General features: G+C 32.2%; 1 protein-coding gene and 1 long non-coding RNA gene across 3 annotated transcripts in view; one reads left to right on the top strand and one right to left on the bottom strand.

Moving 5' to 3' along the window:
* Nucleotides 1-22,573, top strand: part of LOC121126945 (integrin alpha-PS2) — a 78,940-nt gene that overhangs the window by 11,952 nt on the left and 44,415 nt on the right. For both annotated transcript variants that reach the window (XM_071892022.1, XM_071892024.1), the window contains exon 2: nucleotides 17,690-17,820. In XM_071892022.1, the coding sequence (XP_071748123.1) occupies nucleotides 17,690-17,820 (131 nt within the window). The remainder of the gene's footprint in view (nucleotides 1-17,689; nucleotides 17,821-22,573) is intronic.
* On the bottom strand, nucleotides 20,167-22,542 carry LOC121126950 (uncharacterized). Its single transcript, XR_005867361.2, has 2 exons — nucleotides 22,059-22,542; nucleotides 20,167-21,802 (listed from the first exon to the last, which is right to left on the bottom strand). It is a non-coding gene; the product is annotated as an uncharacterized lncRNA (long non-coding RNA).

Here is a 22,573-nt window from a genome sequence, read left to right as displayed (position 1 = left end):
GAGCTTTTTTCTGTATTAATAGATAGCTTCCAAGTTTTGCTACCAGAAATGCATTATTTGAAACTTCACAGGCTTCATCTACATTGTAACAAATTATCTTGGTGTCATCAAGGTAAAGGTGTACAAACATTTTGAAGGTTAAGGACTACATTGTTAATATAGATTGCAAACAGAGGAGGGCCCAGAACACTGCCCTGTGGAACAGAGTAGGTAAGTCGTGAGATGAAGGACCTCGCAGAGTATATTACGACACTTCCAGTCTTGTGTTGGAACTATGATTTAATCCAGCGCAGGAAACGTACAATAATCCTTATTCTATTAAGCTTAATCAGAACTTTCTCGTGAGGAACCTAGCCGAATGCTTTGCTAAAATCAAATATAAAACAACACATTCCATATGAGCATCAACCTTCCTAACAAAAAGATTTAAGTTTGTTGTGAAATATTTGTTTTTTCTTGTTGAGAATAAACTATTTGACCCCAGAAAATCATGAATCCGTTTATTAATTAGTCTTTCCATCAGCCTCCCCACATGAATATTTAGTGATATCGAATGATAGTTGTAGGGATTCGTTTTATCGTTTTTTTTTAAATTGGGAATGTTTTATGCAATTTTCTAATCCATTTGTTAAATATCATCGTTTAAAGAAGAGACAGAGTGTGAACCAATTTTTTTAGAACGTCCCTACGTTCTTAAAAATGTCGTCAAGTTTAGGGGATGAGGATGAACGGAGAGGGATTAATAATTAGAACTTCATCTTCAGTGAAGAACCGCTCTGAATGATTTATAAGCCCAGCATTGTTGTCTTTCAATACTGAAGGGAGAGGGACAGGGCATACATGTGGATATACTGATGCGAAGTACAAATTGAAAAAGTCTGCAATTTCCTACTCATCATTGATCACTATTCCATCAGTGTTCCTTAATGACTCAATAGTCCCATTTTTGGTCCTTGATATATGAATAGAGGGTTTTTACATTCCTAGAGGAGATTCAAAAAATTAGTGTCTGTTGGATCGTTTAGTACTTCATCTGAGTACAAAAGTGATGATAGAACATTATTGAATACTGACCATATATCTTCAAAAATAGACATTCAGTAGAGACCCAAGAAGACCTGTCCAGTCCACTCTCCTTAGGTATCTCCTCATTTCTTCATAGTCACTGTTAATGCTTCTATTATCTGGTTTATTATAATACTTTTATCTTTCTTTTTAATAGTTCAGTTAACTCTGTGTTCTATTTTGTACACTTTTTCGCTCCGTTCACCCCTCAATTTATTTGAAACTTACCTTATAATAAATTGAAGGCCTTATTCATAACACTTTTGCAGTTATTTCGTTTCTTAAAGAGTAAGGCATTAATCATTGTAAGAATTAGTTTACTCTAACGTGGGGTAAAACATCAGTCACCAATGGGATGATAGAAAATAAAATACTGGGTATTCCGTAGTTGTAAGGCGTGAAGTGTTTAAGTTCTCTACTTTCTAAAGTATTAAGATGGGGTAGTGATCATATGGTTGATGATTCTTCTCGGAGAATTAAAGGATTATTTTCGTCGCTCCTCCTTACATCCATCCAGGGAGCACCATATACATGGAGAGTGCACGTATTTTTCGGAAATACATAGGTTGACATAAGAAGTCCTTTTAGTAGTTATACGAGTCTAGGAAAACTCTTTGATTTCATTTGATTAAGGTCATGGGTGATTTATGGTGGATTAATTAATTATTCGAACAAACGACTTTGTATTTAAGAATTTAAATCAAAATAGAAACATATCGATATTTCCTTCCATTATACAAGAGATCAGAGCCTCTGATAAACTTAGTATTTAGGTTTCTATAAATTTCATGAAAAATCTTTTTGATGGATTCTGTTTGTAGTCTTGTCGTTATCGTTATTAAGGAGCCACAAAGTTATAATTTCTCAAACAAACTTATCTTGACTTTTGGGGAAAAAAATATTGGTCAATTTCCTCAACTACGTGACAATGTGATATTCATAAATAGACTTCATTCTTTCTTTTGAAAGATCCTGATCCAAAGCGATATGAGCTCTTTCTTATTTTTGGTAGTCGGACCTTGGTCAGAATAAAAAAAAAAAAAAAAACAGAAACAGATTCTGAGGTTTGAACTTATTTAACATTATTGTCTAAATTTGGATGATAAGTAATCTAGGAATTCTTGGCAAATGAACGTTACATGAGATAGATACCCATCATATAGTTTGGTTTCTTGAATTTCTATATACTTATATATAAGTACATCATACAACAGGGTTATAATAACCGTTTACGGGAACTTATTAATAATTACTAATGTTACAATATAGAAGTTATTAATATTAAGTTTAAAAAAAAAAGATTCAACATATACTTATTGACAAATATAAATTATACATATACAAGATTTATGAAACATTTTTTATAGAAATAAATATGCTAATTATAGGATATGTAAAGTCTGTCTTCTACATATCACACTTCAAATTGGTTGTAAAATCATCATTCTTTGTCTTTTAAGGCAGATTAAAAACTAAAAAAGATGAGTTAATTAATTCGTTAAGTTTTTAAAACGACCAATACTTATCTTGAAATAAATTAAAGGAGATGAGATCCACCGAGTGAGACACAAAGAGGCAAGATCCCTTGAACAGAACCTAAAGTTGGAAAGAGGATCAGAAGCACTCAATCTCAAGCTAAGTCTAGTCAATCTGTTATATAACAGTTAAAAAAATAGTAACGTTTTCCAAAATTTGGCTATAATGCCAAATTTGGTCAAAAGTGAAAAGGAAAGTCATCGTCTAAAAATTTCAGACATTTGATCAAGTTTATTCATTATTTTCTTCCTTCGTACTTCAGCACTATAAGTTTTTGATATTCATCTGGCGTTTTGCTCAATCTACACGCTCTAAGTTTATATCGGACATACCAAACTGAAAATTATTACTGCCAATAAATTTATATTCATCACAGAAGAGGAAGAATTGCAATGAAAGACGGAAATGTAACTTCCGATATGACCAGCTTGTGGTTTTAAAATATTTTCCTTCTACTAGAAAACCCCTTGAAGACTAAACTACTCAGCCAAATTAATACATTCCTATTCACGTTACTTTGTCTATGGTTGTCTAAATATACCTGATCTATAACATCATAATTAAAATAAGAGTAAATACATTATGGAAATTGAATCAATATACCCTTATTTATTATTATCCACATTTATTATTTTACTCTTTACAAAGTATTATAAATATAACTTAATGGCTGGTATTAAAATTCCCTTAGAAACTATTCAATAAAAATATTTTTTTCATTATTACAAATAAGTTTTATTTTATACGAGCTTTAGCCTCTTTAGATCAATTATGAAATCGATAAGTTTTAAAGGAAAAAATTTGAAAAGCTATAAAAACGAAGTAGCAAGCTTATAAGTACAATTAAATAACTTATTTATTTCAACATTGAAACAAATATAACTTTTAGGGTCCTATTTGACGGTTATCTTTGCATTATAATTTAAGATTATACAAAAATTGGTATTGATACATCAATCTCAATGATAAGGATCCTAAACTTGAGAATTATTGACATAATTTATTTATGATTAATATAATTCATGGTCTTATCGTTCATTTTAGTGTCTTTTGAACAAAAATAAATCCAATTTTACAATAATCATGCTTTTTATTCAAATCATTTGGAGACTGCCAGAAAGTTCCAATAGACTAATCATGAAAATGCAATGGTCACCTTTTGAATACGAAAAATAGCCCTACTTTCCATCCATATCTTTAGCAATGACATTGGGAGTCTAATATCGCCATCCACTTTTTCAATGAAATAAGAGACACTCAAATTGAAGTAATAATTATTAGCGAAGTGAAATATACTGAATGTGTAATTGTTTGTAATAACTGTATAGGAAGAAATCAGCCTTATAAATAGAATTGAGAACACTTATAAATGTGTTAGATATGAATAATTTGCTTGTTATATATATTAAAGACTTAAATCGATCAAGGAATTTTTTAAAGTAGAGTTGACTTTAGTAGGAATAGATTAAGGAGTTTCAATGAAGTAGCTGGAGGAAGAAACTTCTTCTATATCTCACTAGGTTTTTATTTGATTATTCTTCCTCTATATCAAATTTATCAGTTCTTATAGAAGTATACAACGATTCTATATAATTTCCGGAGCTGCTGATACATTCTTGAGTCGATGATCTAAGGGATTGGAAGTCACTATCATGGATATTTATGCTTAAGTGGATATGAGAGTGTCAAAAACCTTCCTCAAAAGCACGAGATCCCTGAAGATCAAGTCAAAAGTAAGGTTGCTAGGATATTCAAATAAAAATTTAACTATTCACGAACTCCTTAGTTCTTATGTAAGTATACGATGATTCCGTAGAAGATCTGGAGGAGTTTATGTATTCTTGAACATAGAGGCAATGATTCACGAGGTCAGAATTCGCTATCACAGACTTTGATGGGAAGTAACATTTGCACAATGAAGGATCCTTCCACTAAAGGAGAAGAGATCCACCGAGTGAGGGACAAAGATGCGAGATCTCTTGTACATGAAGTCGAAGAGAGGATCAGAAGGCCTGTGGCTAGGATACCTAAATGGAAAACCTGAACTTCTAGGAACAATGGATTGATGGAGATCTTATAAATTACAATCCAGGTGTAGGGGAACTTTTTTAAGGCATTTGATTAATCACATTAATTATATTCTATCGCACTAAGGTAAGTAGCTAATTGTCTTTCTTGGTGTAATATGTTATCACAACAATGAATAAAAAAGTAAGAACATTTTTATTTTATAAAATGAAACCAAATTTGTTAACTATTTACTGTTAAAATTGAGCCCAAATACTTTTCTAACTATTGTGAAATTAGTAATATATTATAATCTGAACTAAAATTTATCTGAATCTAATAGATTAACAACTTTTATTTCGAAGTGTAAGGCATCTACTTCTGATATTCCCAATCTTTCAGCAATGCGATCCTCCTTTCTAAGTAATATATACTGTAATTACACGATGAAAGTTTCAATGACAGTGAAGATGTTGTAAATCAGTAGATTTATATTTCAAAAAAGCAAGAAAATAAGCTAGATTAAAGATTCACTATTAATTTGTAAGATTTGCGGAGAAAAAATAATCCTCTTCTTTAATAGAATTCAACAAGTCCAACTCCTCCAATATTTTAATCAAGTACTCATATTTTTTTGGAGCCCATTTCATGTCCATAATTAATTTATAGTATAGGGTGGATAGAGCTTAGGCTTTTATTGAGTTTAGTATAACAAGTTTTTGAGTACATGTGGAATCGCTAATGTTAACTATTTAGTCCATGCCAAGTCTCAAGTCTTTTATTGTGAGAATCAAATTGAGTCGCACGTCTTCAAACTATGGACTCTAGTCCTCTTTCTTGTATTCAATTAACTCACATCATAAAAAGACACAAATTCACAAAATTGGCCAATGGATTTGAGATTTGGGGTAGATGGAGTCTTTAAAGTTTGATTCCTTAAACTCAGATATATGTTATTTTTGGCATATAAAGAAGCACCTCCTTTTAAATTTCGGAGTTCCAATTGTTTAGAAAAATACTCTTCATAATAATTAACCTTAATTACCTATCCTTAAAGAAGGATAATTGAAATATTTATCGAAAGTAAATTGTAGAATAAAAGCAATGAAAGCAATTAACTTTTTTGGCTGATTTTAGGAAATTGTAATAAATTGTAGTATAAAAGCAATGAAAGCAATTAACTTTTTTTGGCTGATTTTAGGAAAAACAATCCTATACTCTTTCCTTGTTTTCATCTCTAATATATACCTTTTTTTTTGATATTTTTTTTTTGTTTGTATGGACGTATATGTTCGAAAGAGTTATTTTTCGTATTTTTATCATATTGTTAATTTAATAATATTATAAAATTATATTTATATAGTTCAGTATTACTAAATAATTTATTTGCCCTGACCATAAATGGAAGGGTTTGTTTGGATATATCGTAGTCATTCCTTTTGAAGTTGTACGAAAAAAATTGGACCTCTTGTAAAAAAAAAATATGTTTGTAGTGTTGTCCCGAACCCTCTTCAGATCACAAGTTAATGGTAATAGATTTTCTACACCCGAAAACCAGATATGAATTTAAAGTCCCGCTATGTGTAATACTCGACAAGATATTTCATCAAATACTATGGCGACGGCTGAAAGACCACTTCAATTTGTATGACTCGTCGTATGCTGTATCTATGAGTCTCACACGAATAATCAGATTAACTTCGTGTAAATTCATTAAAAAAAAGAGGAATGAAATGAACTTAATGTAAACTTAAATAACATGTTTTTTTTTCTCCTTTTATATTAACATCGGAAGTAATAAATCTTAATAGAGTCTCTGAAATTGCAGAGGCAGAGACCAGGGAAAAAATCAAAGTTGAAAACAATCATAGCCAGCAGTTAAAATACCTGACAGACAGGAATATTTTCTCTTTACCTTGAGTGGAAAAAATACATTCGGGCGGAAAAGTTCTGGAGAGGAACGAAGATATTTTACGATACTTTCATGATAATTTTGAGAGAACACTTGGAGGGAGGCGTAATAACTTCCCAAGAAGAAGGGTAATTTGGAATTTTAGCGTGTTTTCGGAGGACAATATAATCAAATATAGAAACCAACATTTCAAGGCAGATAAGGCCAGTGGACCAGATGGTATTAGCAGAAAGATTTTTGTTTCGGCAAAAAGGACAAAAAATAGGTCCCTATCTCTTCCTTTTGGGAAAATACATGGAAAAATCAGGACGGTTACGAAAGCCCCTTACTAGAGTCAGAATAGTCTTATTACTGACAAAGGGCAACGGTACCGATTTGAACCATTGGAGTCCAATTACAACATTAAACGTTGCATATAAGATTCTAGCAGGTGTATTATCTAAACAGATTGAGCCTATTTTGAACGCGAAGCTTGTTATTGAGCAAAAGGTTTTTTTTTTAAAGAAAGGACTATATCAGATATTTCATGGAATATCCAATTTGCAATTGAATCAGTGTCTAAAAGAGCATCATATAGAGCCTTGATCGCTGTTGACTTTTGCAAAGCTTTTGACTCTATACAACATTGACATGTCATGAGAGCTGTAAAAAAACTTCTTCCAAAAAAATATTTTAATTCAATAAGAACTTTATTTTATAATGGGACATCGACTGTCACGTTATGTAATATGGAAGGAAAGGCGATCAAAATAATGAGAAGTTGTCGTCAGGGCTGCCTTGTGTCACCGCTACTCTTCATAGCTGCTATTAACGAACTTATGGAAACAATTCTAAGTAAATATAGGGATTTTGAAGTAAGTTTTGGACAACAAAATTATGTTATCAACCTTTATGCTGATGATATTACTTTAATGGTTGAGGCAAACTAAAAACAACAACTAAAAAAGAGGACTGAAATTATATTGAAGTTTTTCGCTATTTTTCATGTCAGAGCTTGTCTCACAGTAAACACGAAGAATTCTTCCATTTTTCTATTTAGTTCATGGATGCCTTTGGAATAACTGCATGTGGGGGGGGCTGTTTTATTAATGAAAGAGCTTCAATACTTGTATTATAATGGAACAAAAATGGAGTTTCCGACCAAAATTGGTCCAAATTGAATGGACACATTTTGATAAAAATGCATGATTCGAGACATTTGAATCTCAAAAACCTATTAACCTTTACAATACCCAGGTAGTTTCTTTAGTTTTATATAAGGCGGGATCAAATACAAAATAGGGGGAATTAATTTTAAATGAAGAAAAGTCTTTGTTAAAAAAAAAATTCACCGTAGATATATCCCTGCTCTCAAATGACCGAAGAAGTAACTAAGTGGAGGCCTTGTTTTGTTGCAAAAAGTTGTGCCAGAAATGTTAAAAATATGTTCATTGATCTAAAAAAAAAAGTCAAGATTCTGAATGGAAATCTTAAGTAGATTGGGTTGGGTACAAATTTATCAAACAATAATATTAGTGGGGATATATCAGAATCACTGACTATAGCGAAAATAATTCTATGGCGAGGTTCTCCAGTGTACGACTGGAGTTCCACTGTGGATATCATCTACCAAAATTATAAAAAGAAATACTTCTTCAAGGCTCAAGAAGATTCAGCATTTTTCGAGTAGGAAGCGGTGGAGAAAAATATTATCTCTGTCCATGACGCTTTCTCAGACAATATTTTTTTAAAGGGGAAGTTACTGTGTCCGTTAATGAGATACTCGAAGTGGAACCAAGCCCGAGTACATTAGTCAGTGAAACTTAAATTAGGATAAATTACATAAGACGAACCAATTAAGTTGTCCAAAGAATATATAATACTACTAAAACTCCCACCAATCTGTATCAAAAGAATATTAAGATCCACATGTGGAATCTTGGACAGTCGTAAATTTAAGGCTCAGTTACAGATCTCGGCAGGATGTATCTCCTTCTTTGAACCGTGTAAAGACTGTGGGAAAATGTATAACTCAGTTATCCAGGCATTCGCTGAGTGCCCCCGTTTGGAAATACTTAGACTATTTGCTGTAAATATGAAGGCTTTCATAAATACGAAGTAAATTTATCTGTCGACCATTATTCTTTTTTGGATTATCCGTGACAAAAACTTCACCTCCAGAAAGTAAGGAACTGTACTATGGACTTTTAAGTTCCAAGGTATATATTGGCAAAAAACTCACTTTCAGAGCGCCGATCAGAGTAGAAGATTTTAGAGAAATTTTAATAGATGCCACAGCAAGATATTTTGTCTTTAATATAAAAAAACTAAGAGTCTATGGAAAGCTATTGGACTTTGCCTCTGATATAGTGAAGTTCATACCCTCTGAATCAGAACGTCACTTGAAGAATTTAAAACATATTGTGAAAATTTTTAGAAAGCATCATCGTCTCTCAGATAAGCTATAGCTTTGGAAATTTTTATTACTGTAATTTTTATTATAACTTTTAACGCTTTCTTAGTATTATTGTCAATTCTTTTAACATTTTTGTTAATTCTATCATTTTTATTTTACTTCCAATATTGTTAAATGAACACCTTATTTTTTTGTAAATTTTTTTGAATTTATATATACATACATATATATATTTAAAAGAACAGATGAATTGGTCTATCACTGGAAGTCTAATTTTAAACTAAAATGTTCATTTATATTATTATAATGCATTTCCTCTAGGTATTTTATTTAATTATTAATTGTAGTAAAAATGTAATAGTTAATAAAAAGACCAGAAACTTTTTTTTTAGTAAGCTACGCTTTTTAATGTTTCCGCTGATGACTTATTCGTTTTTTTATGAGTTATGCTATGTTTTTGCTACCTTTTGAATTCATGGAGGTTGGGTAGTTACCTTAAGTTTTGAAGATCAATTCATGATGCCATGGCAAAAAATAAGTTGCAAACTACATTAGCACATACATGGATCATGTGGTGTTCGTTTCCTCAGGTAAAATATATATTCCCTTGAGAATTAATAAAAAAGTTATAAAACAATGTGCCATTAAGTAAACGCTATTTATAGATTTTTTCTGTTCAGACGCTCAATAATGAACAGACAGCATGAACAGCGTTATTTTTCTACTCTATCTCCAGGCTTGAATAATATAGATATTGAATTATCTGGAATAAATGTATCTTGCCCTTACGACGAAACTTAACCGTTTCTTTTAATTGTAAGTTAATCTTTGGAAAATATGTAAGTATAAACTTTTTGTTAAGAAAAAATTGCTCTCATTCTAAAAAAAGGAGACTGCACAGGTTTTAGTAAATTGAGTCTGGTTAATATCTTAAATGAGTCATGTGGAGTTGTGGTGCAATGAATATCCGTTAAACCCCCTAAATGAATTACCACAATTTGGAAAAATAAATTTTCTTCTGGCTGCAACTTGTACAACTTATAATATTTACGTCAGGGAGAACAAGATATAAAAGTAACTTGGATAGTCCATATTTTCAGTTTACACTTTGATGTGAATTAACTTTCTTGGAAGAGGATATACATCTTGTGGAAAATAAGAAATAGCCGGAGATGTGGACTTGAGTCAGACTCGAGTCATTAATATAACAACTTGTGCGTCGAGTCTGACTCGAACTGAAATGACTCTTTACTTGACTTTGGTAAAGAATGACTTGTGACTCTAGTCAGACTTGAATATAAATTATCTGCTACTCCTAGGGAATTAAATTGCATATAATAATATATGTATTAGCAATTCTGAATGGGGAGTAGCAAAGGTGTATGAAATAAGGGAAAGTGGGATCAGCTAAAGGAAGGACTACTATAAGGAATGAGTGAAGAGTGGATACTAAACTGAGTCAGCTGTTTTGATAAAAATCCTCTGTGTAAATGACTGATTAATGCATTCTTTTTGCTTTTATTCTACTCCCCAGAAGAAGAGAAGAGTTGGAACTGCGTGGAAAGACATTTAATACATGGTCATTTAGATGGACATTTTGCACGATGCATTCAAATAAATCGATCCTATCCATCTATTTTTCCTGTTACTCTGAGTTTATATTTTTCTATGTATATCCTAGCAACATGCCTTCTCATCTTCTCTTCAACGTTATTTTCTGTTGAAGGGATTTCCCTTCTGTGTACCTCACTCGGTGTGTCTCATCTTATATAATGGAAGGATAGTTCATTGTGGAGATTACACTTTTCTTCAAGGTCTGTGATAGTAACTTCTGACCTGTTTAATCATTGCCTCTCCACGTAATTTAGTCCAGATGTTCTTCCATACTTCTATTACAATGAAAGAGTTCCATGAAAAGCCAGAATAATTGACTCAAAGTAAAAGTGAGGAACAGAGGGAGTTCTCATCCTCCATTCACATCTTTTTTATTTGAATTATTGGGTCCATTCATCATTAAGTCAACTTTCCTTCGTCTACTACTAAAAAAAACCAAGCCTATTCAATTGATTAGATACTCCTTCAGTGTACTTGATGTATAGAACACAGAAATCACTCATCGCTATCAGCCATAATTTCTTTATTACTTGTGAGTCTCTTTAATAAATGGAAAATAATTATAGATCCTTACTGTTCCTCCCTTCTCTCAATATTATGGTCTGTAGAATAAATTCTACTCTGTTATGACTATAGTTGATCATATTGTAGAGAAAAACGAGTGCAAGGAGAAGGGGGGAAAGACATATGGTATCATTGTTTAAAATACTGATGTGATTATCATCTGCCTGCTTTATTATGATTTTTGAGTGTATAACGAATGTATTTATTAGCAAAATGTTTAATGACGATATACTACGTATAATTGACTTCCACGTTTTTTATCTGTTATAGTAGATTTGAAAACGTCACACTCCATGAAATTGTAATTAATTATGAACCTTATTTTCAGAATAATAGCTAATGAAACGACAAAGTAGAGTATTTGAAATATATTTGAAGCTCAAAGTTTAAAAAAGAAGGCTTTAATTAAATATAATCTACATACTAAAAAATAAACCATTAAACATTTAAGTTAAATATACAAAATTAAACAATTAAAATCATATAACTATTAATAATAATAAATTATAAATACAGAATATTGAAATAATAGATTGATCCAGATAATTTTTTCTTGTTCTAACATCGGAATTCAGTTAAATATGTCATAACTTTAGGTTGCAATACACAAGCGAGACGTGGAGTTTAATCAAAAAGATAATCACCCCTCTTCTTCATGTGGAAGTTGCTATATACAATTGTGCACAGGATAGATATATCTCTACCGATGAGATCTAACTAATTATTAATAATAAAGTAAATGTCAAAATCATAAAATTAGACAATAAATATACTAATAAAAAAATGTTATAAATAAATTCATCGTAAAGATTTAGAGCAGAAGCTAATTATGTAGTAAAGTCCGGCGATATTACTCCTTATTAAGAGCATCAAAATTTCCATTTCTTGGAGCCCATCAACCATATCTAAGCCTTTAGTGATAAAAAAGTAATATTTATTGACTATGTAATATTGGAAAACCTAATTATCATACCCAAGTCTTAAAGCTTAGTAAGTAGTCTCAGACAAACTAGTTGCAAACCATCCAAAGCTACTACCCCCGTTGTTGTGACCATTTAAGCAGTTGTTTTTGCCCTTTACTGAGTTGTGTATCATAATTCTTGATATGTTTAGCTAAAATAGAATTATATTTTATGGTTAGATTTAAAAAAAAATTGAATACTTACTGTGAGATAGTACAAAATTCAGAGTTCCATTTCGATATTCGTAAATACTTTTTATTGATTACTTGATCGTCATTTGGTGTGGATGACTCAAAACATTTTTATATGTATTTCTATATATGACATTAGTACCAACATCCTCCATTAATTTAATGATGGGTCCTCGGGAAGGGATAGGTTTACCCTTGTATTTTTCCATAATTTTTTTGAACGTAGATGATTAGCCATGGATAAGGTTATATTACATGCAATAATCATCGTTGTGAGATCAAAGTTAAAGTCTGACTTGATGTATTCATCGTCAAATTGATTTTATAGATGAATATCCATACTCTTGTTATGAGATGAGGATAATGAGTGGCGTGTAATTCTAGACAGGGGACTAAAGGCACATTTATATCGACAAACCATCTGTTTCTCATCCGGTAAGTATTTTCCAAACTCCTGGCCCTCCATTTTGATAAATCCAGACAGAAGCGACGTCATTTTGGGGATTTTATTCAGTTCTCTATCGACTATCACCATCTCATATTATATTAATGTTGAATAATAAAGGCGGGAATGATAACGTTCATGATTGATAGAAGAAGATTTATATTATTTAATCAATGATGCCATAAGTAATTCTTCTTTTCTCCTCGTACGCTTTTCTATTCTAACCAAAATTATCACCCTTAGTTATGACATATACATAGTAATTGGGAACTGTTAAGTGATAACGTATTTAAAAAAAATATAATTGACTTGTATTTTTTTCCTTTCCTTTTCTTCTTTTCAATTACATAATTACTTTATTCTCTCTACATTGATTTTATATATCTATACATTCCAAAAAACACATAGCAACCTCATTAAAAATAATGTTAATTAATTAATAGAACAATCATCTGTTATTCATTGTTCAAACAAACAAAAAAGTATGGGTAAATGAAAAAGGATAATAACATCTGAACGTAAATCTGCTCAACAATTAAGTTAAAAACAAAACTATGGGACAATTCCATTTCCATTCATATCGAACATCTCTAGCACTTTGTAGGATCTTAAGAGGACTAGTTAGTATGAAAAAAATTCTTACTCTTGCAGCCTAGATAATAAATAGCACCTTTGTTATAAAGTATTCTATTTTGAAGTAAATCTATGTCTAGGTGATGACATTACAAGCCAATCGCCAATCTTTATTTCTGAATTGTAGTATTTTCTCAAAATCTCAGTGGTCATGTGCACAATATTAACCATTCTCGGCAATCCTAAAACAGATGTCTTAAAGTCTCCAAGCTGGACTTATAGAGTGTGCAGTCTCTCTCTGTATCTTTGAAACTCGATTTATTTGTAAAAAGGGTGGAAGTAGCCATCCTGTAGTGGAACCACTTTTCTTTTGAGTCCATTAAAGGGTTCCTCAATATTTTTATTGATTTCTTCAGTACATCTTCTGAAAGTTTACAACCTTTAATCAGCCGGATAACCCATAATTTGGCCTTTGATGGCTTTCTTGCAGATAATTAAAATAGGTATGGCTTCTAACGCCATGTAGCACGGGATTTGAGGGCTATAAAACTCGCATCATACCGCTTCATCCTTTCTTTATTCGTTTAATATGCATGAATGGAGATACACGAAACCTACGTTTAACAAGCTACACTTCTTGTCTGACATCTGTGGTATTAAATGTAAATCTAGAAGACAGAAGTGTTTGTTTACCTTTCCATTCGATTAAATTGTGATATAAAAGCCTATTAACTTTTTTGAGGACTTAGGCTTACTTGGACTACCTTGATCTCCCCTTTTCTTCGTTGGAAAGTTATCGAGGGGGTTAAGAATTAAGAAAATCAGCTGTTACTTTGTCTTCTTGTGACTACAAATAAAATAATTATATAATGAACGGAACTTTTTAGACTTCAATATCGCTCAACCTCTGTCATCATAGATATAATATATTACTAAAATTATTTAATCTATAAATATGGAGATGATTCAAATATCGACCGAACAATTAGTAGGAAATGGGAAAACCAAGAGGGTTAGATCCCAAAAAGAGACTCGGAAAGAGGCCAAAAACAAGAAAAATACTGATTAAAAAAGGAAAGATTCAATGCTAGTCCCTAGCATTACGAGACGAGGGAGAGAAGGCCCAACAAACTCCTCCTTCAAAGAGGACTTATATTCTTCAAATTTCTGCAGAGGACAAAATAAAATACTAAAAAGAAATAAGGCCCTAAAAGAAGCTTCTTTACGCTTACAATACTGAAGTGGCAAACGAAATTGTATTAATAAGAAAGAACAGCGACCATATTTCCATCATGGAATGGTACAAAGTTATTAAAATACTTGACACAGACTGCATACGTCGTCAGCTAATTGGCATTTTCAGAACCTACACACAATCAGCATTATTACCTGTTATAAATTCAAACCCAAATGTTGTTGATGAGTTTACTGAAACACTTAATAAGGTAATCAACATTGCATTATATATTGGATGTCCAAAAAGAAAAACTATTAGGATAAAATCAATTCCCTAGTGGACCAAACATCTTACCACCCTAAGGTATAAACTCAATAAACTCGAACGGAAGCGTCATAGTAGTTACCACAGTGTTTGTTCAGTGCTTTGAAAAGAGCAGAGAGAATCTTGGAGGAGTTTATCCAGCAAGACGGAAGGTCCAAAACTTATAAATTTCAAAAAACGAAGTACTGTTGGTCTTCTTAAAACTAATCAGGGCAACACGCAGTCACCTGCCGAATTAGCAAAAATACTCATGGAAACTTATTTCTCACAATGTACGTGTTCTGGAACATCCATGCAAGTAAATGATTTTAACATGGCCTTCTTGCATAGCAACAATGTCAGTGTATCCTTCAACTCCTTCAGTTCATACAAAAAGTTTGGGACCTGATGAACAGAAAATAGTTATACTGTAACAACTTAGGGAAAGAATCGTCGTTTATATTTCATAACTTTATAAAGTAATCCTCATCACTGGTTATACACCAAGATGCTGGAGAGAAATGAAAGTAAGTTTTCTACCAAACCAGGTAAAAAGATTATAAATCCATATCCTTCAGACCAATAACTGTTTCCAACTTTATGCTTAAAGGACTTGACCAGATTTTACATCGGGGAGTTGAAGAAGTCAGTCCAATACTCCACTCACAGTATATCTAAACACACGGCTTATCAACTAAGACACCCTTTTCACGAGTCACTGATGACATAGAGATCTATCAAGAGCAATGTACACTTGTTAGCTTTGATTGCAGAGGAGTATTTGATTATATACAATTTCATTTGGCTGATGCAGCAATGGAAAAACTGAGTATTCTAGAGTGCATCAGATCCTGGTGCAAAAATATATTAAGTACCCATAAGGCTACAGCCAGGCTTTAAGCCGAAGAGATTTGTGTCAATCCATCGCGTTGGAGCACACAACGGAGCATTCTATCGCTATTCGTTTGGAAGATGATTATGGATAGCTTACTTAATAAATTTAAAAAAGGAGCAATCAAGGTCGTTGGCTACGCAGACGACATACTCCTTTAACTAGTGGAAGAAATCCCCACACCTTGTCATTGAAATACAAAGGGCTATCAATACTTTTATACAATGGGGAAAAGAATTATGTGTTAACATCAAGCACTATAGTCTTTTCGAAAATATAAACTTGGATCAAAATACTTTCCACAATTAAAAATAGATGGCAATATGATGTAAATATCACACATATGGAGTACCTAAGTCTTAATTTTAATCAAGGAATCACCAGGACAGAGCATTTGGAAAAAAGCCTCCAAGTGTTCTCGGATAGGGAATATGGCCAAGGCAATCATAGGACAAAAGTTCTCTGGTTGAATCCAGCTATGATCAACCTATTATCTCCTTTTGGTGTCTAGTATAGGGACATGCAATCACTACGAAGAAAAGTGGAAGGAAAGTTTTAGTCATTATTCGAAGGACAGCACTCTTTGGAATCACTTATACATTTCGAAATAGGTTTCCTACTACTTTTTTATTTGAGATATCTCGTTTTTAAATCTATTGCACAATCCTGTTGATCTTCACGCAAAGATGATTACTTCAAGTGTGACCAATATTAGAACATCTCTGATATTTTTGGGGTACTCCACTAAGCATCAAGTTAGCCAGGCACTCCATTCAGTAATTATTTGTGATATATTGGATATGTCGCCATTCACGTCGAAAGTTAAGTTGGACGTCCTCCAATCAGACTTATAACTCTTAATTTTTTTTCTGCTTCAGAAATTAATTCGGGGTAATAATCGACCACTTCGGTGCATTTCTTCATCAAGTCCTTACAATTTATTTTGCTGTCGAGCTGAAAGTTTTCAGTATCTATATTTTCCTAACTATGGATTAAATTTGACCATTTGATCCTTCTACTGGATTATATAGCTTTTAAAAAATATATATTCGGGTTACACGTCCATAGGAAGTTTTATGTGAAAGCATGCCAAACCAGAATCATAACCGGTCTGAGACCTGCTAATTAATCTTCATTGAACCTGAAATGATGAGTATACACTTCAATGGGCTTTAAGTTAACAGTATAAGCCCCCCGATTTTTGTCTAGTTATGTTAAAAAGATTACAAACGTTTCCAATATAAACATAATTTTTTTAATGTTTCATCTACATTTTGCTCTTTACTCGAAAGATCCTTTGCATGAGACAATCCAGGTATTATTTTTTTTTGCACTTTCAAAGGACAATCAGGTTTCCATTGATAATTACATCTTTCTTCTTTTAATATTTAAAGGAAAATTCATAGATAGATTTGTCACTTTAACCACTATATATTTAGGAACCCTCACACACATGGTAAGACTAGACGAGCTCCTTCAAGAGTGGGAGAAAAGCAGACGAAAGGAAAAAAAGTTACTGAAGATCCTCAGGGGTAGATTTGGCGTTTTAAATAAACCAAAACTGACGAATAGGGTATACTATTTTAATACGATTATAGGATCCCAATGATATAGAAATTTACCTATGTATTGGTCGACGACCTGACCAAAATAAATAATTTTCTACAATATTAAAAGGAAACATTCAATTTTCAGAAGAAACAATACATTATATAATCGTAATATATTATACCTTTGTCTATAATATTTATGTATTTGGTTCTTCCTTTTCTAATTTTCTTCATGTTAAAGAAGCAGTCAGAGTCTCTAATATGCGTTTATAAAAAACCAATATGTAAAAAACAAAAGCCAAAATTTCTCCTATGTTTCAAAGTGTAAGAAAAGATAATAAAATTATTAATTCCATAGAATCAATCTGTTGTTGCATAGTGTAATCACAATAGAACTAAAAATATAATATATCAGAACAATTATTTAAATATTTCTTCAGAGAATTATAAATTATTGAACTAAAGGAAAAATCACAAGCTTATTTTTTATTATACATTTTTAGGATTATTGTTGGAGCACCAGAGGACGAATCTTTTTTTCAAGGTGAAGTTGGAATCAATCGACCCGGTTCTGTGTACAAATGTCAAACTGTATGGCCTTTTGATTGTGATCAAATTCCTTTTGATACAATGGGTAAGTTACATTTCCTAATTAAAACTCCGCTCTCTGTTTATGACATTTGAGGGTTAAAAAACAGAGATTTTATATTTTAAAAAACTGCTGCTATATTACTAACCCATAGTCCTCATTTTCTCGGAAATATCTTCTTCTTACGTCTTTTACAGAGCGTCCGTGGGATTTATGAAATATCCGGTTTTGATGAGTTTAATAGATTTATAGAACGTAAAAAGAGAATATATTTCTGCAAAAGAGTACGATTGGTTTTTTCTAACCGAATATTAAATATGCATTTACTTAAATATAAAATAAAAGTCAATTGAAGAATAAAGTGTTTCATTTTTGTATTTTAAAAAATCTAAGATAATTAACAATGATCAAATACCTATGTATTATATTGTTAGAGAATGAAAATGTGAAAATTTGCTCTAGTGTGTTTTTTCTCAGTTTGGACGCCTTAGACTACATCTTGAGGGGTCTAGACTGGATCTTCAGCTCCTCCCAAGAACCAACTAGGAATAGACCCTTGGGCTTTGAAAAGTTATAAAATTGAAGATATTTTCTCTTTGTTTCGGCCGGTTTTTGTTTTTCTTTCTGCGAGAGTGTACTCTTAGACCTCTTATTATTGTTTAGAAAACTAATATATTTTTTCTCTTCATATGTAAATATCTTTTATAGAGCTTTGATCAACTATGAATTACTTGCCTGTGTAATTCCTGGCTCGAATTCCTATGATAATTTTTAAAATATATAAAAACTTCAAATAACAAAAAAGAATACCATAAAAAGTTTTTCTTGAAGAGCATCAGGGTGCATTTTGGGAAATCCTGTCTCGACTCATGGGGTCTAATGTCCACTCACTGGGAGAAAATGAAACCCTCAAACGACATTCTACTCTCATAAAACGTACCAAGCAATGGTTCACTAAAAAAATTGGCTTACTAAAAAAAATGAGCTATATATTTTTAATACCGTTCAAAGATGACAAAGCAGACCAACAAACTTCAACTAAAGTTCTGATCTTAAATAATGTGCATGGCGCCTATCAAAATGTTAACAGTGATGAACTCAATAAAGAGGAAAATGCAACTGCCAATGTATCTAGGTTTTGTGATTTTTTGAAATTCTTAGTAAGAAAATAAAATGAATTTTTCCTACATAGTATGAATTCCTAGATTTTGATGCGGTAACAATAACCATTATAGAGTCAGGGATACCGGCATACGATCTTTCCTACATTACTTCTGAAATGGGACCGTAAAAGCAAACAAAGGAGTTTAACGAAATCCATTGAAATTGTGGAAAAGTTTGACAGTTAGAGCTGCTTTTAGAGTACATTAAAAGGTGTTTTATAGATATTGCCGATTTAAAAAAAAAGACCATGGAGTTTTAAGGGCCTAAAATGTTTCAAATACAGGCTCTCAGATATATGAGAAAAGTATCTAAGGACGACCTCAATTATGCACTTGACTTATTTACAGAAGAAATTAAAATGACGGGCATTATTCGCTTGTAGACGAATAATAATAGTTTAGATTAGCATCCAGTACTAAAAGGATCGACTCACCCCCTTGGTACTAGTACGGATCATTTCAATGTGCAGGGAATCCTTCAAAATGACCTACTACTCTTCCATTCCTTTGTCAGATAATCAAAATTTACCACAACAGAGCGAGAAAACAATGTTCAAATTACTTTCGTTTTAATCATGCAGCTAAGATATGTACCAGGGAAAAGGTAAAGATAAGAAAATATAGGCACTATTTATTTAATCAACTTAAAGTGGACGGCAAAATAAATGGATCCCTGATAACATACGCGCAGCCTCTAAAAAGTTAAAAATTATAGAAGCAATAACCACAATTTTTCTAAAAATACAGGAATGATTGAAAGGCCAAGATTATCGGATCTGGAAGACATTTTCGTTACCGTTTTGATAAAAACAAAACCAACACAAACGAAATTGCAGATTTCTGACTTAAGTAATCAAAAAAATCTTTTAGGGGAATCAAAAATCAATAATAATAGAGAGAAATACAGATATAAGTGATCGTAAAACCTAACCAATGTATCATCCTACTAGATTCCTGTTTTAAGTTCTTAAACCACTAAGGCCAATAAAATAGCAAAGATGCAATGTACATCTCGAAGTTGCCTGGTGTCCTCCTCTCTGTCAAGGAAAGCGGCCCGAGGTAGTTGAAGAGATGCATACTAACCTCACTCATGACAGATGTTTTGGTGAACAATCTCAGACAAACTAAAGATAGTCTTAGAATAAACCCAACACCGTCAAGAAGAGGCTCCACATTTGTCATTGATAAAAAAAACCAAACAGTCTTAAAAATGGATAAAAAAATGGTATGGTTATTAACATTTATTATGGCTAGTCTGTTGACTAATATCGTTAACTAAATTGCAACAATTGAAAAAGTAAAAAAAAATTGATTATTTAAAATTATTTCACTTTCGGACATCATCGTTTTAACAGATACAATAATTGATGATATTAAGAGCTCATTATCACATGTATGCTTCTATCCAAAGATTGAAGGACGCAGTCTCACCCATCCAGAAGGTTGTAGTATTAATAATATATTCATTAGATCCTCAGCATGTGGCTTTTGATCATAAGGAAAATTATGTTATTGTTGACTTGGACTTTCTTGGGATAAAAACAACCTCTAATTGCATGAGACTCTATGCAATATATGGCCAAAATTACGATTCAATTTTTTTATGTAACTTTAATTGGATAGATGGCACTTCACTGATTAAGTATAAGTAAACATAAATTACTCTATCTAACATAGGAATATTTTGGATGCAATTCAAAGTATATTTCTTTCCCTAGGAATCACCGGGGCGCAAACGTACACGCATTAAGTTCAAGGTAATAACTCCTGAGCATGCTGTCCATGAGATATGGCGATTCCATTAAACTTGTCGGATTTCTAAAGTCGTACATAAGTATTCCCCTACAAAAGGTAACATGCATCTATGCTGGATACCTAAATATCACGCGAAAATCATGCGGTTTAGTCATAAATTTATTTGTATAGACGACTTAATCACACAAATTAAGATTAGTAACTTTATCAGGAACTACAAAAAAAAAGTTTAAGTCTCCAGGGCCCTCAAGTCTACCCCTTGAATTTGATAAATATTTGAATACTCTTCACGCGGTCTATAAAGATATACTTCAAAGGGGATTTCTTCCAGATTTCATAAGCACCGTATCTCTGGCATTGATAAAGAAGAAAAATCGTTCTGGAATAGATATAAAAAAATTAAATTTCAATATCTCTTCTAAATACCTCTTACATATCCTTGCTTGTGTTTTAAATAATAGAATAGTCAAATTCCTCCCGCAATTCATCTCTCCAGCCCAAAATACTTTAATTAAATCAAGGCTCCTTGAAAATATTCCTCCTCAATCCAAGATGCAATTGACTGTTCGGATAATGAAAACTTTGCTACACTTATGTTTGACTGAGAAAGCATTTGATACTGTCTCCCATAAGCTCATAATTGGGCAACTAAACAAATATGGATTTCCAGATGGATTTATTAAAAGAATATATTCCACACTGAGGAACTCATCATGGCAGACATATCAGTTCCCTATAAAACGTTTTATTTTTATGAAGGAGGACGAAAAGGAGATCTTATTTCTCCAACTCTATTTATAATAGCTATAAACGACATTTATGAGAATATCCATTCTTATCGTAGAATTAAAGGAATAGAACTTAGTAACACGTCGATAAAATGTCTGTATACGCTGACGTCCTGACGCTTTTCTGTAAAGGAACTTGAGAGGAACTGCTACAATCAATTGATGCTTCTATTGAAACAATACATGGATTCGTAAAAATATATAGTCTATTTATAAATATCCAAAAGACACAAATACTTACCAAATGTGAGGACCACCTGAAGATACACTTACAAAATGTTGAATTCACCCCGTAAACGTCAATTCTTGGAATTATAGTATCTACGAAGGGGAAGATCGTTGCAATTAGAAACGAAGTCTATATAAAAGTAAAAAGTAAAAAAGATTCAAATTTTACAAAAGTGCCCCTCACACTCTTTGAAAAAAATCAAGGCTTGGGACATAAATATCCTTTCAAATAGTTTTTCACTTTATGAAATATTCACTCTCAGGTGTAGTAAGAAATTTTTTATAAAATAAGGGAATACCTTTGTGTGGGGACAGTCTCGTGCATATGTTCCAAGAAACTGCATCAAACCTGCATTCAAAAGTTGGGGACTTGGCTCGACAAACGTAGAAGCCATGTGGAAGACACTGAATCTATCATGGCTCAAAAGATTTCTAATATACGACAGTTTCTGACTAAGAAAATTCGATATGTATTTCACCTTAGTACGGAATACAATTCTAATAAGATGATCATTGCAAGTGTACTGGAAGCTTTCAGAGTCGTGAATATATGTAGACAGAACTGTAGAGAGATCTGCTCATCATGGATATCAATTATGGAATAAGTGCTGCCACTTTTGAGGCTCGATGAGCCCATCAACTTTAATACTCGTCAGAGAAGTTGTGATGAGTATCAAACACCAAGGTATAACGTACGTCGGTCAGCTCCATTCAAATGGCATCGTTTTGAACAATTTCATATTCTCATTGAGGACTAAAACCCTTTTCCGGATCTAAAAAGCAGATATGATGCGTTAGAGCCTCCAATTCCACTATATATTGCACTAGAAACTGTCTAGTAAAATAATAAGAGAAGCTTTCTCC

Source organism: Lepeophtheirus salmonis, chromosome 12, assembly GCF_016086655.4.
Source record: "Lepeophtheirus salmonis chromosome 12, UVic_Lsal_1.4, whole genome shotgun sequence".
NCBI classification, from domain to species: domain Eukaryota; kingdom Metazoa; phylum Arthropoda; class Copepoda; order Siphonostomatoida; family Caligidae; genus Lepeophtheirus; species Lepeophtheirus salmonis.
This window is presented reverse-complemented; position numbering and strand designations above follow the sequence as displayed.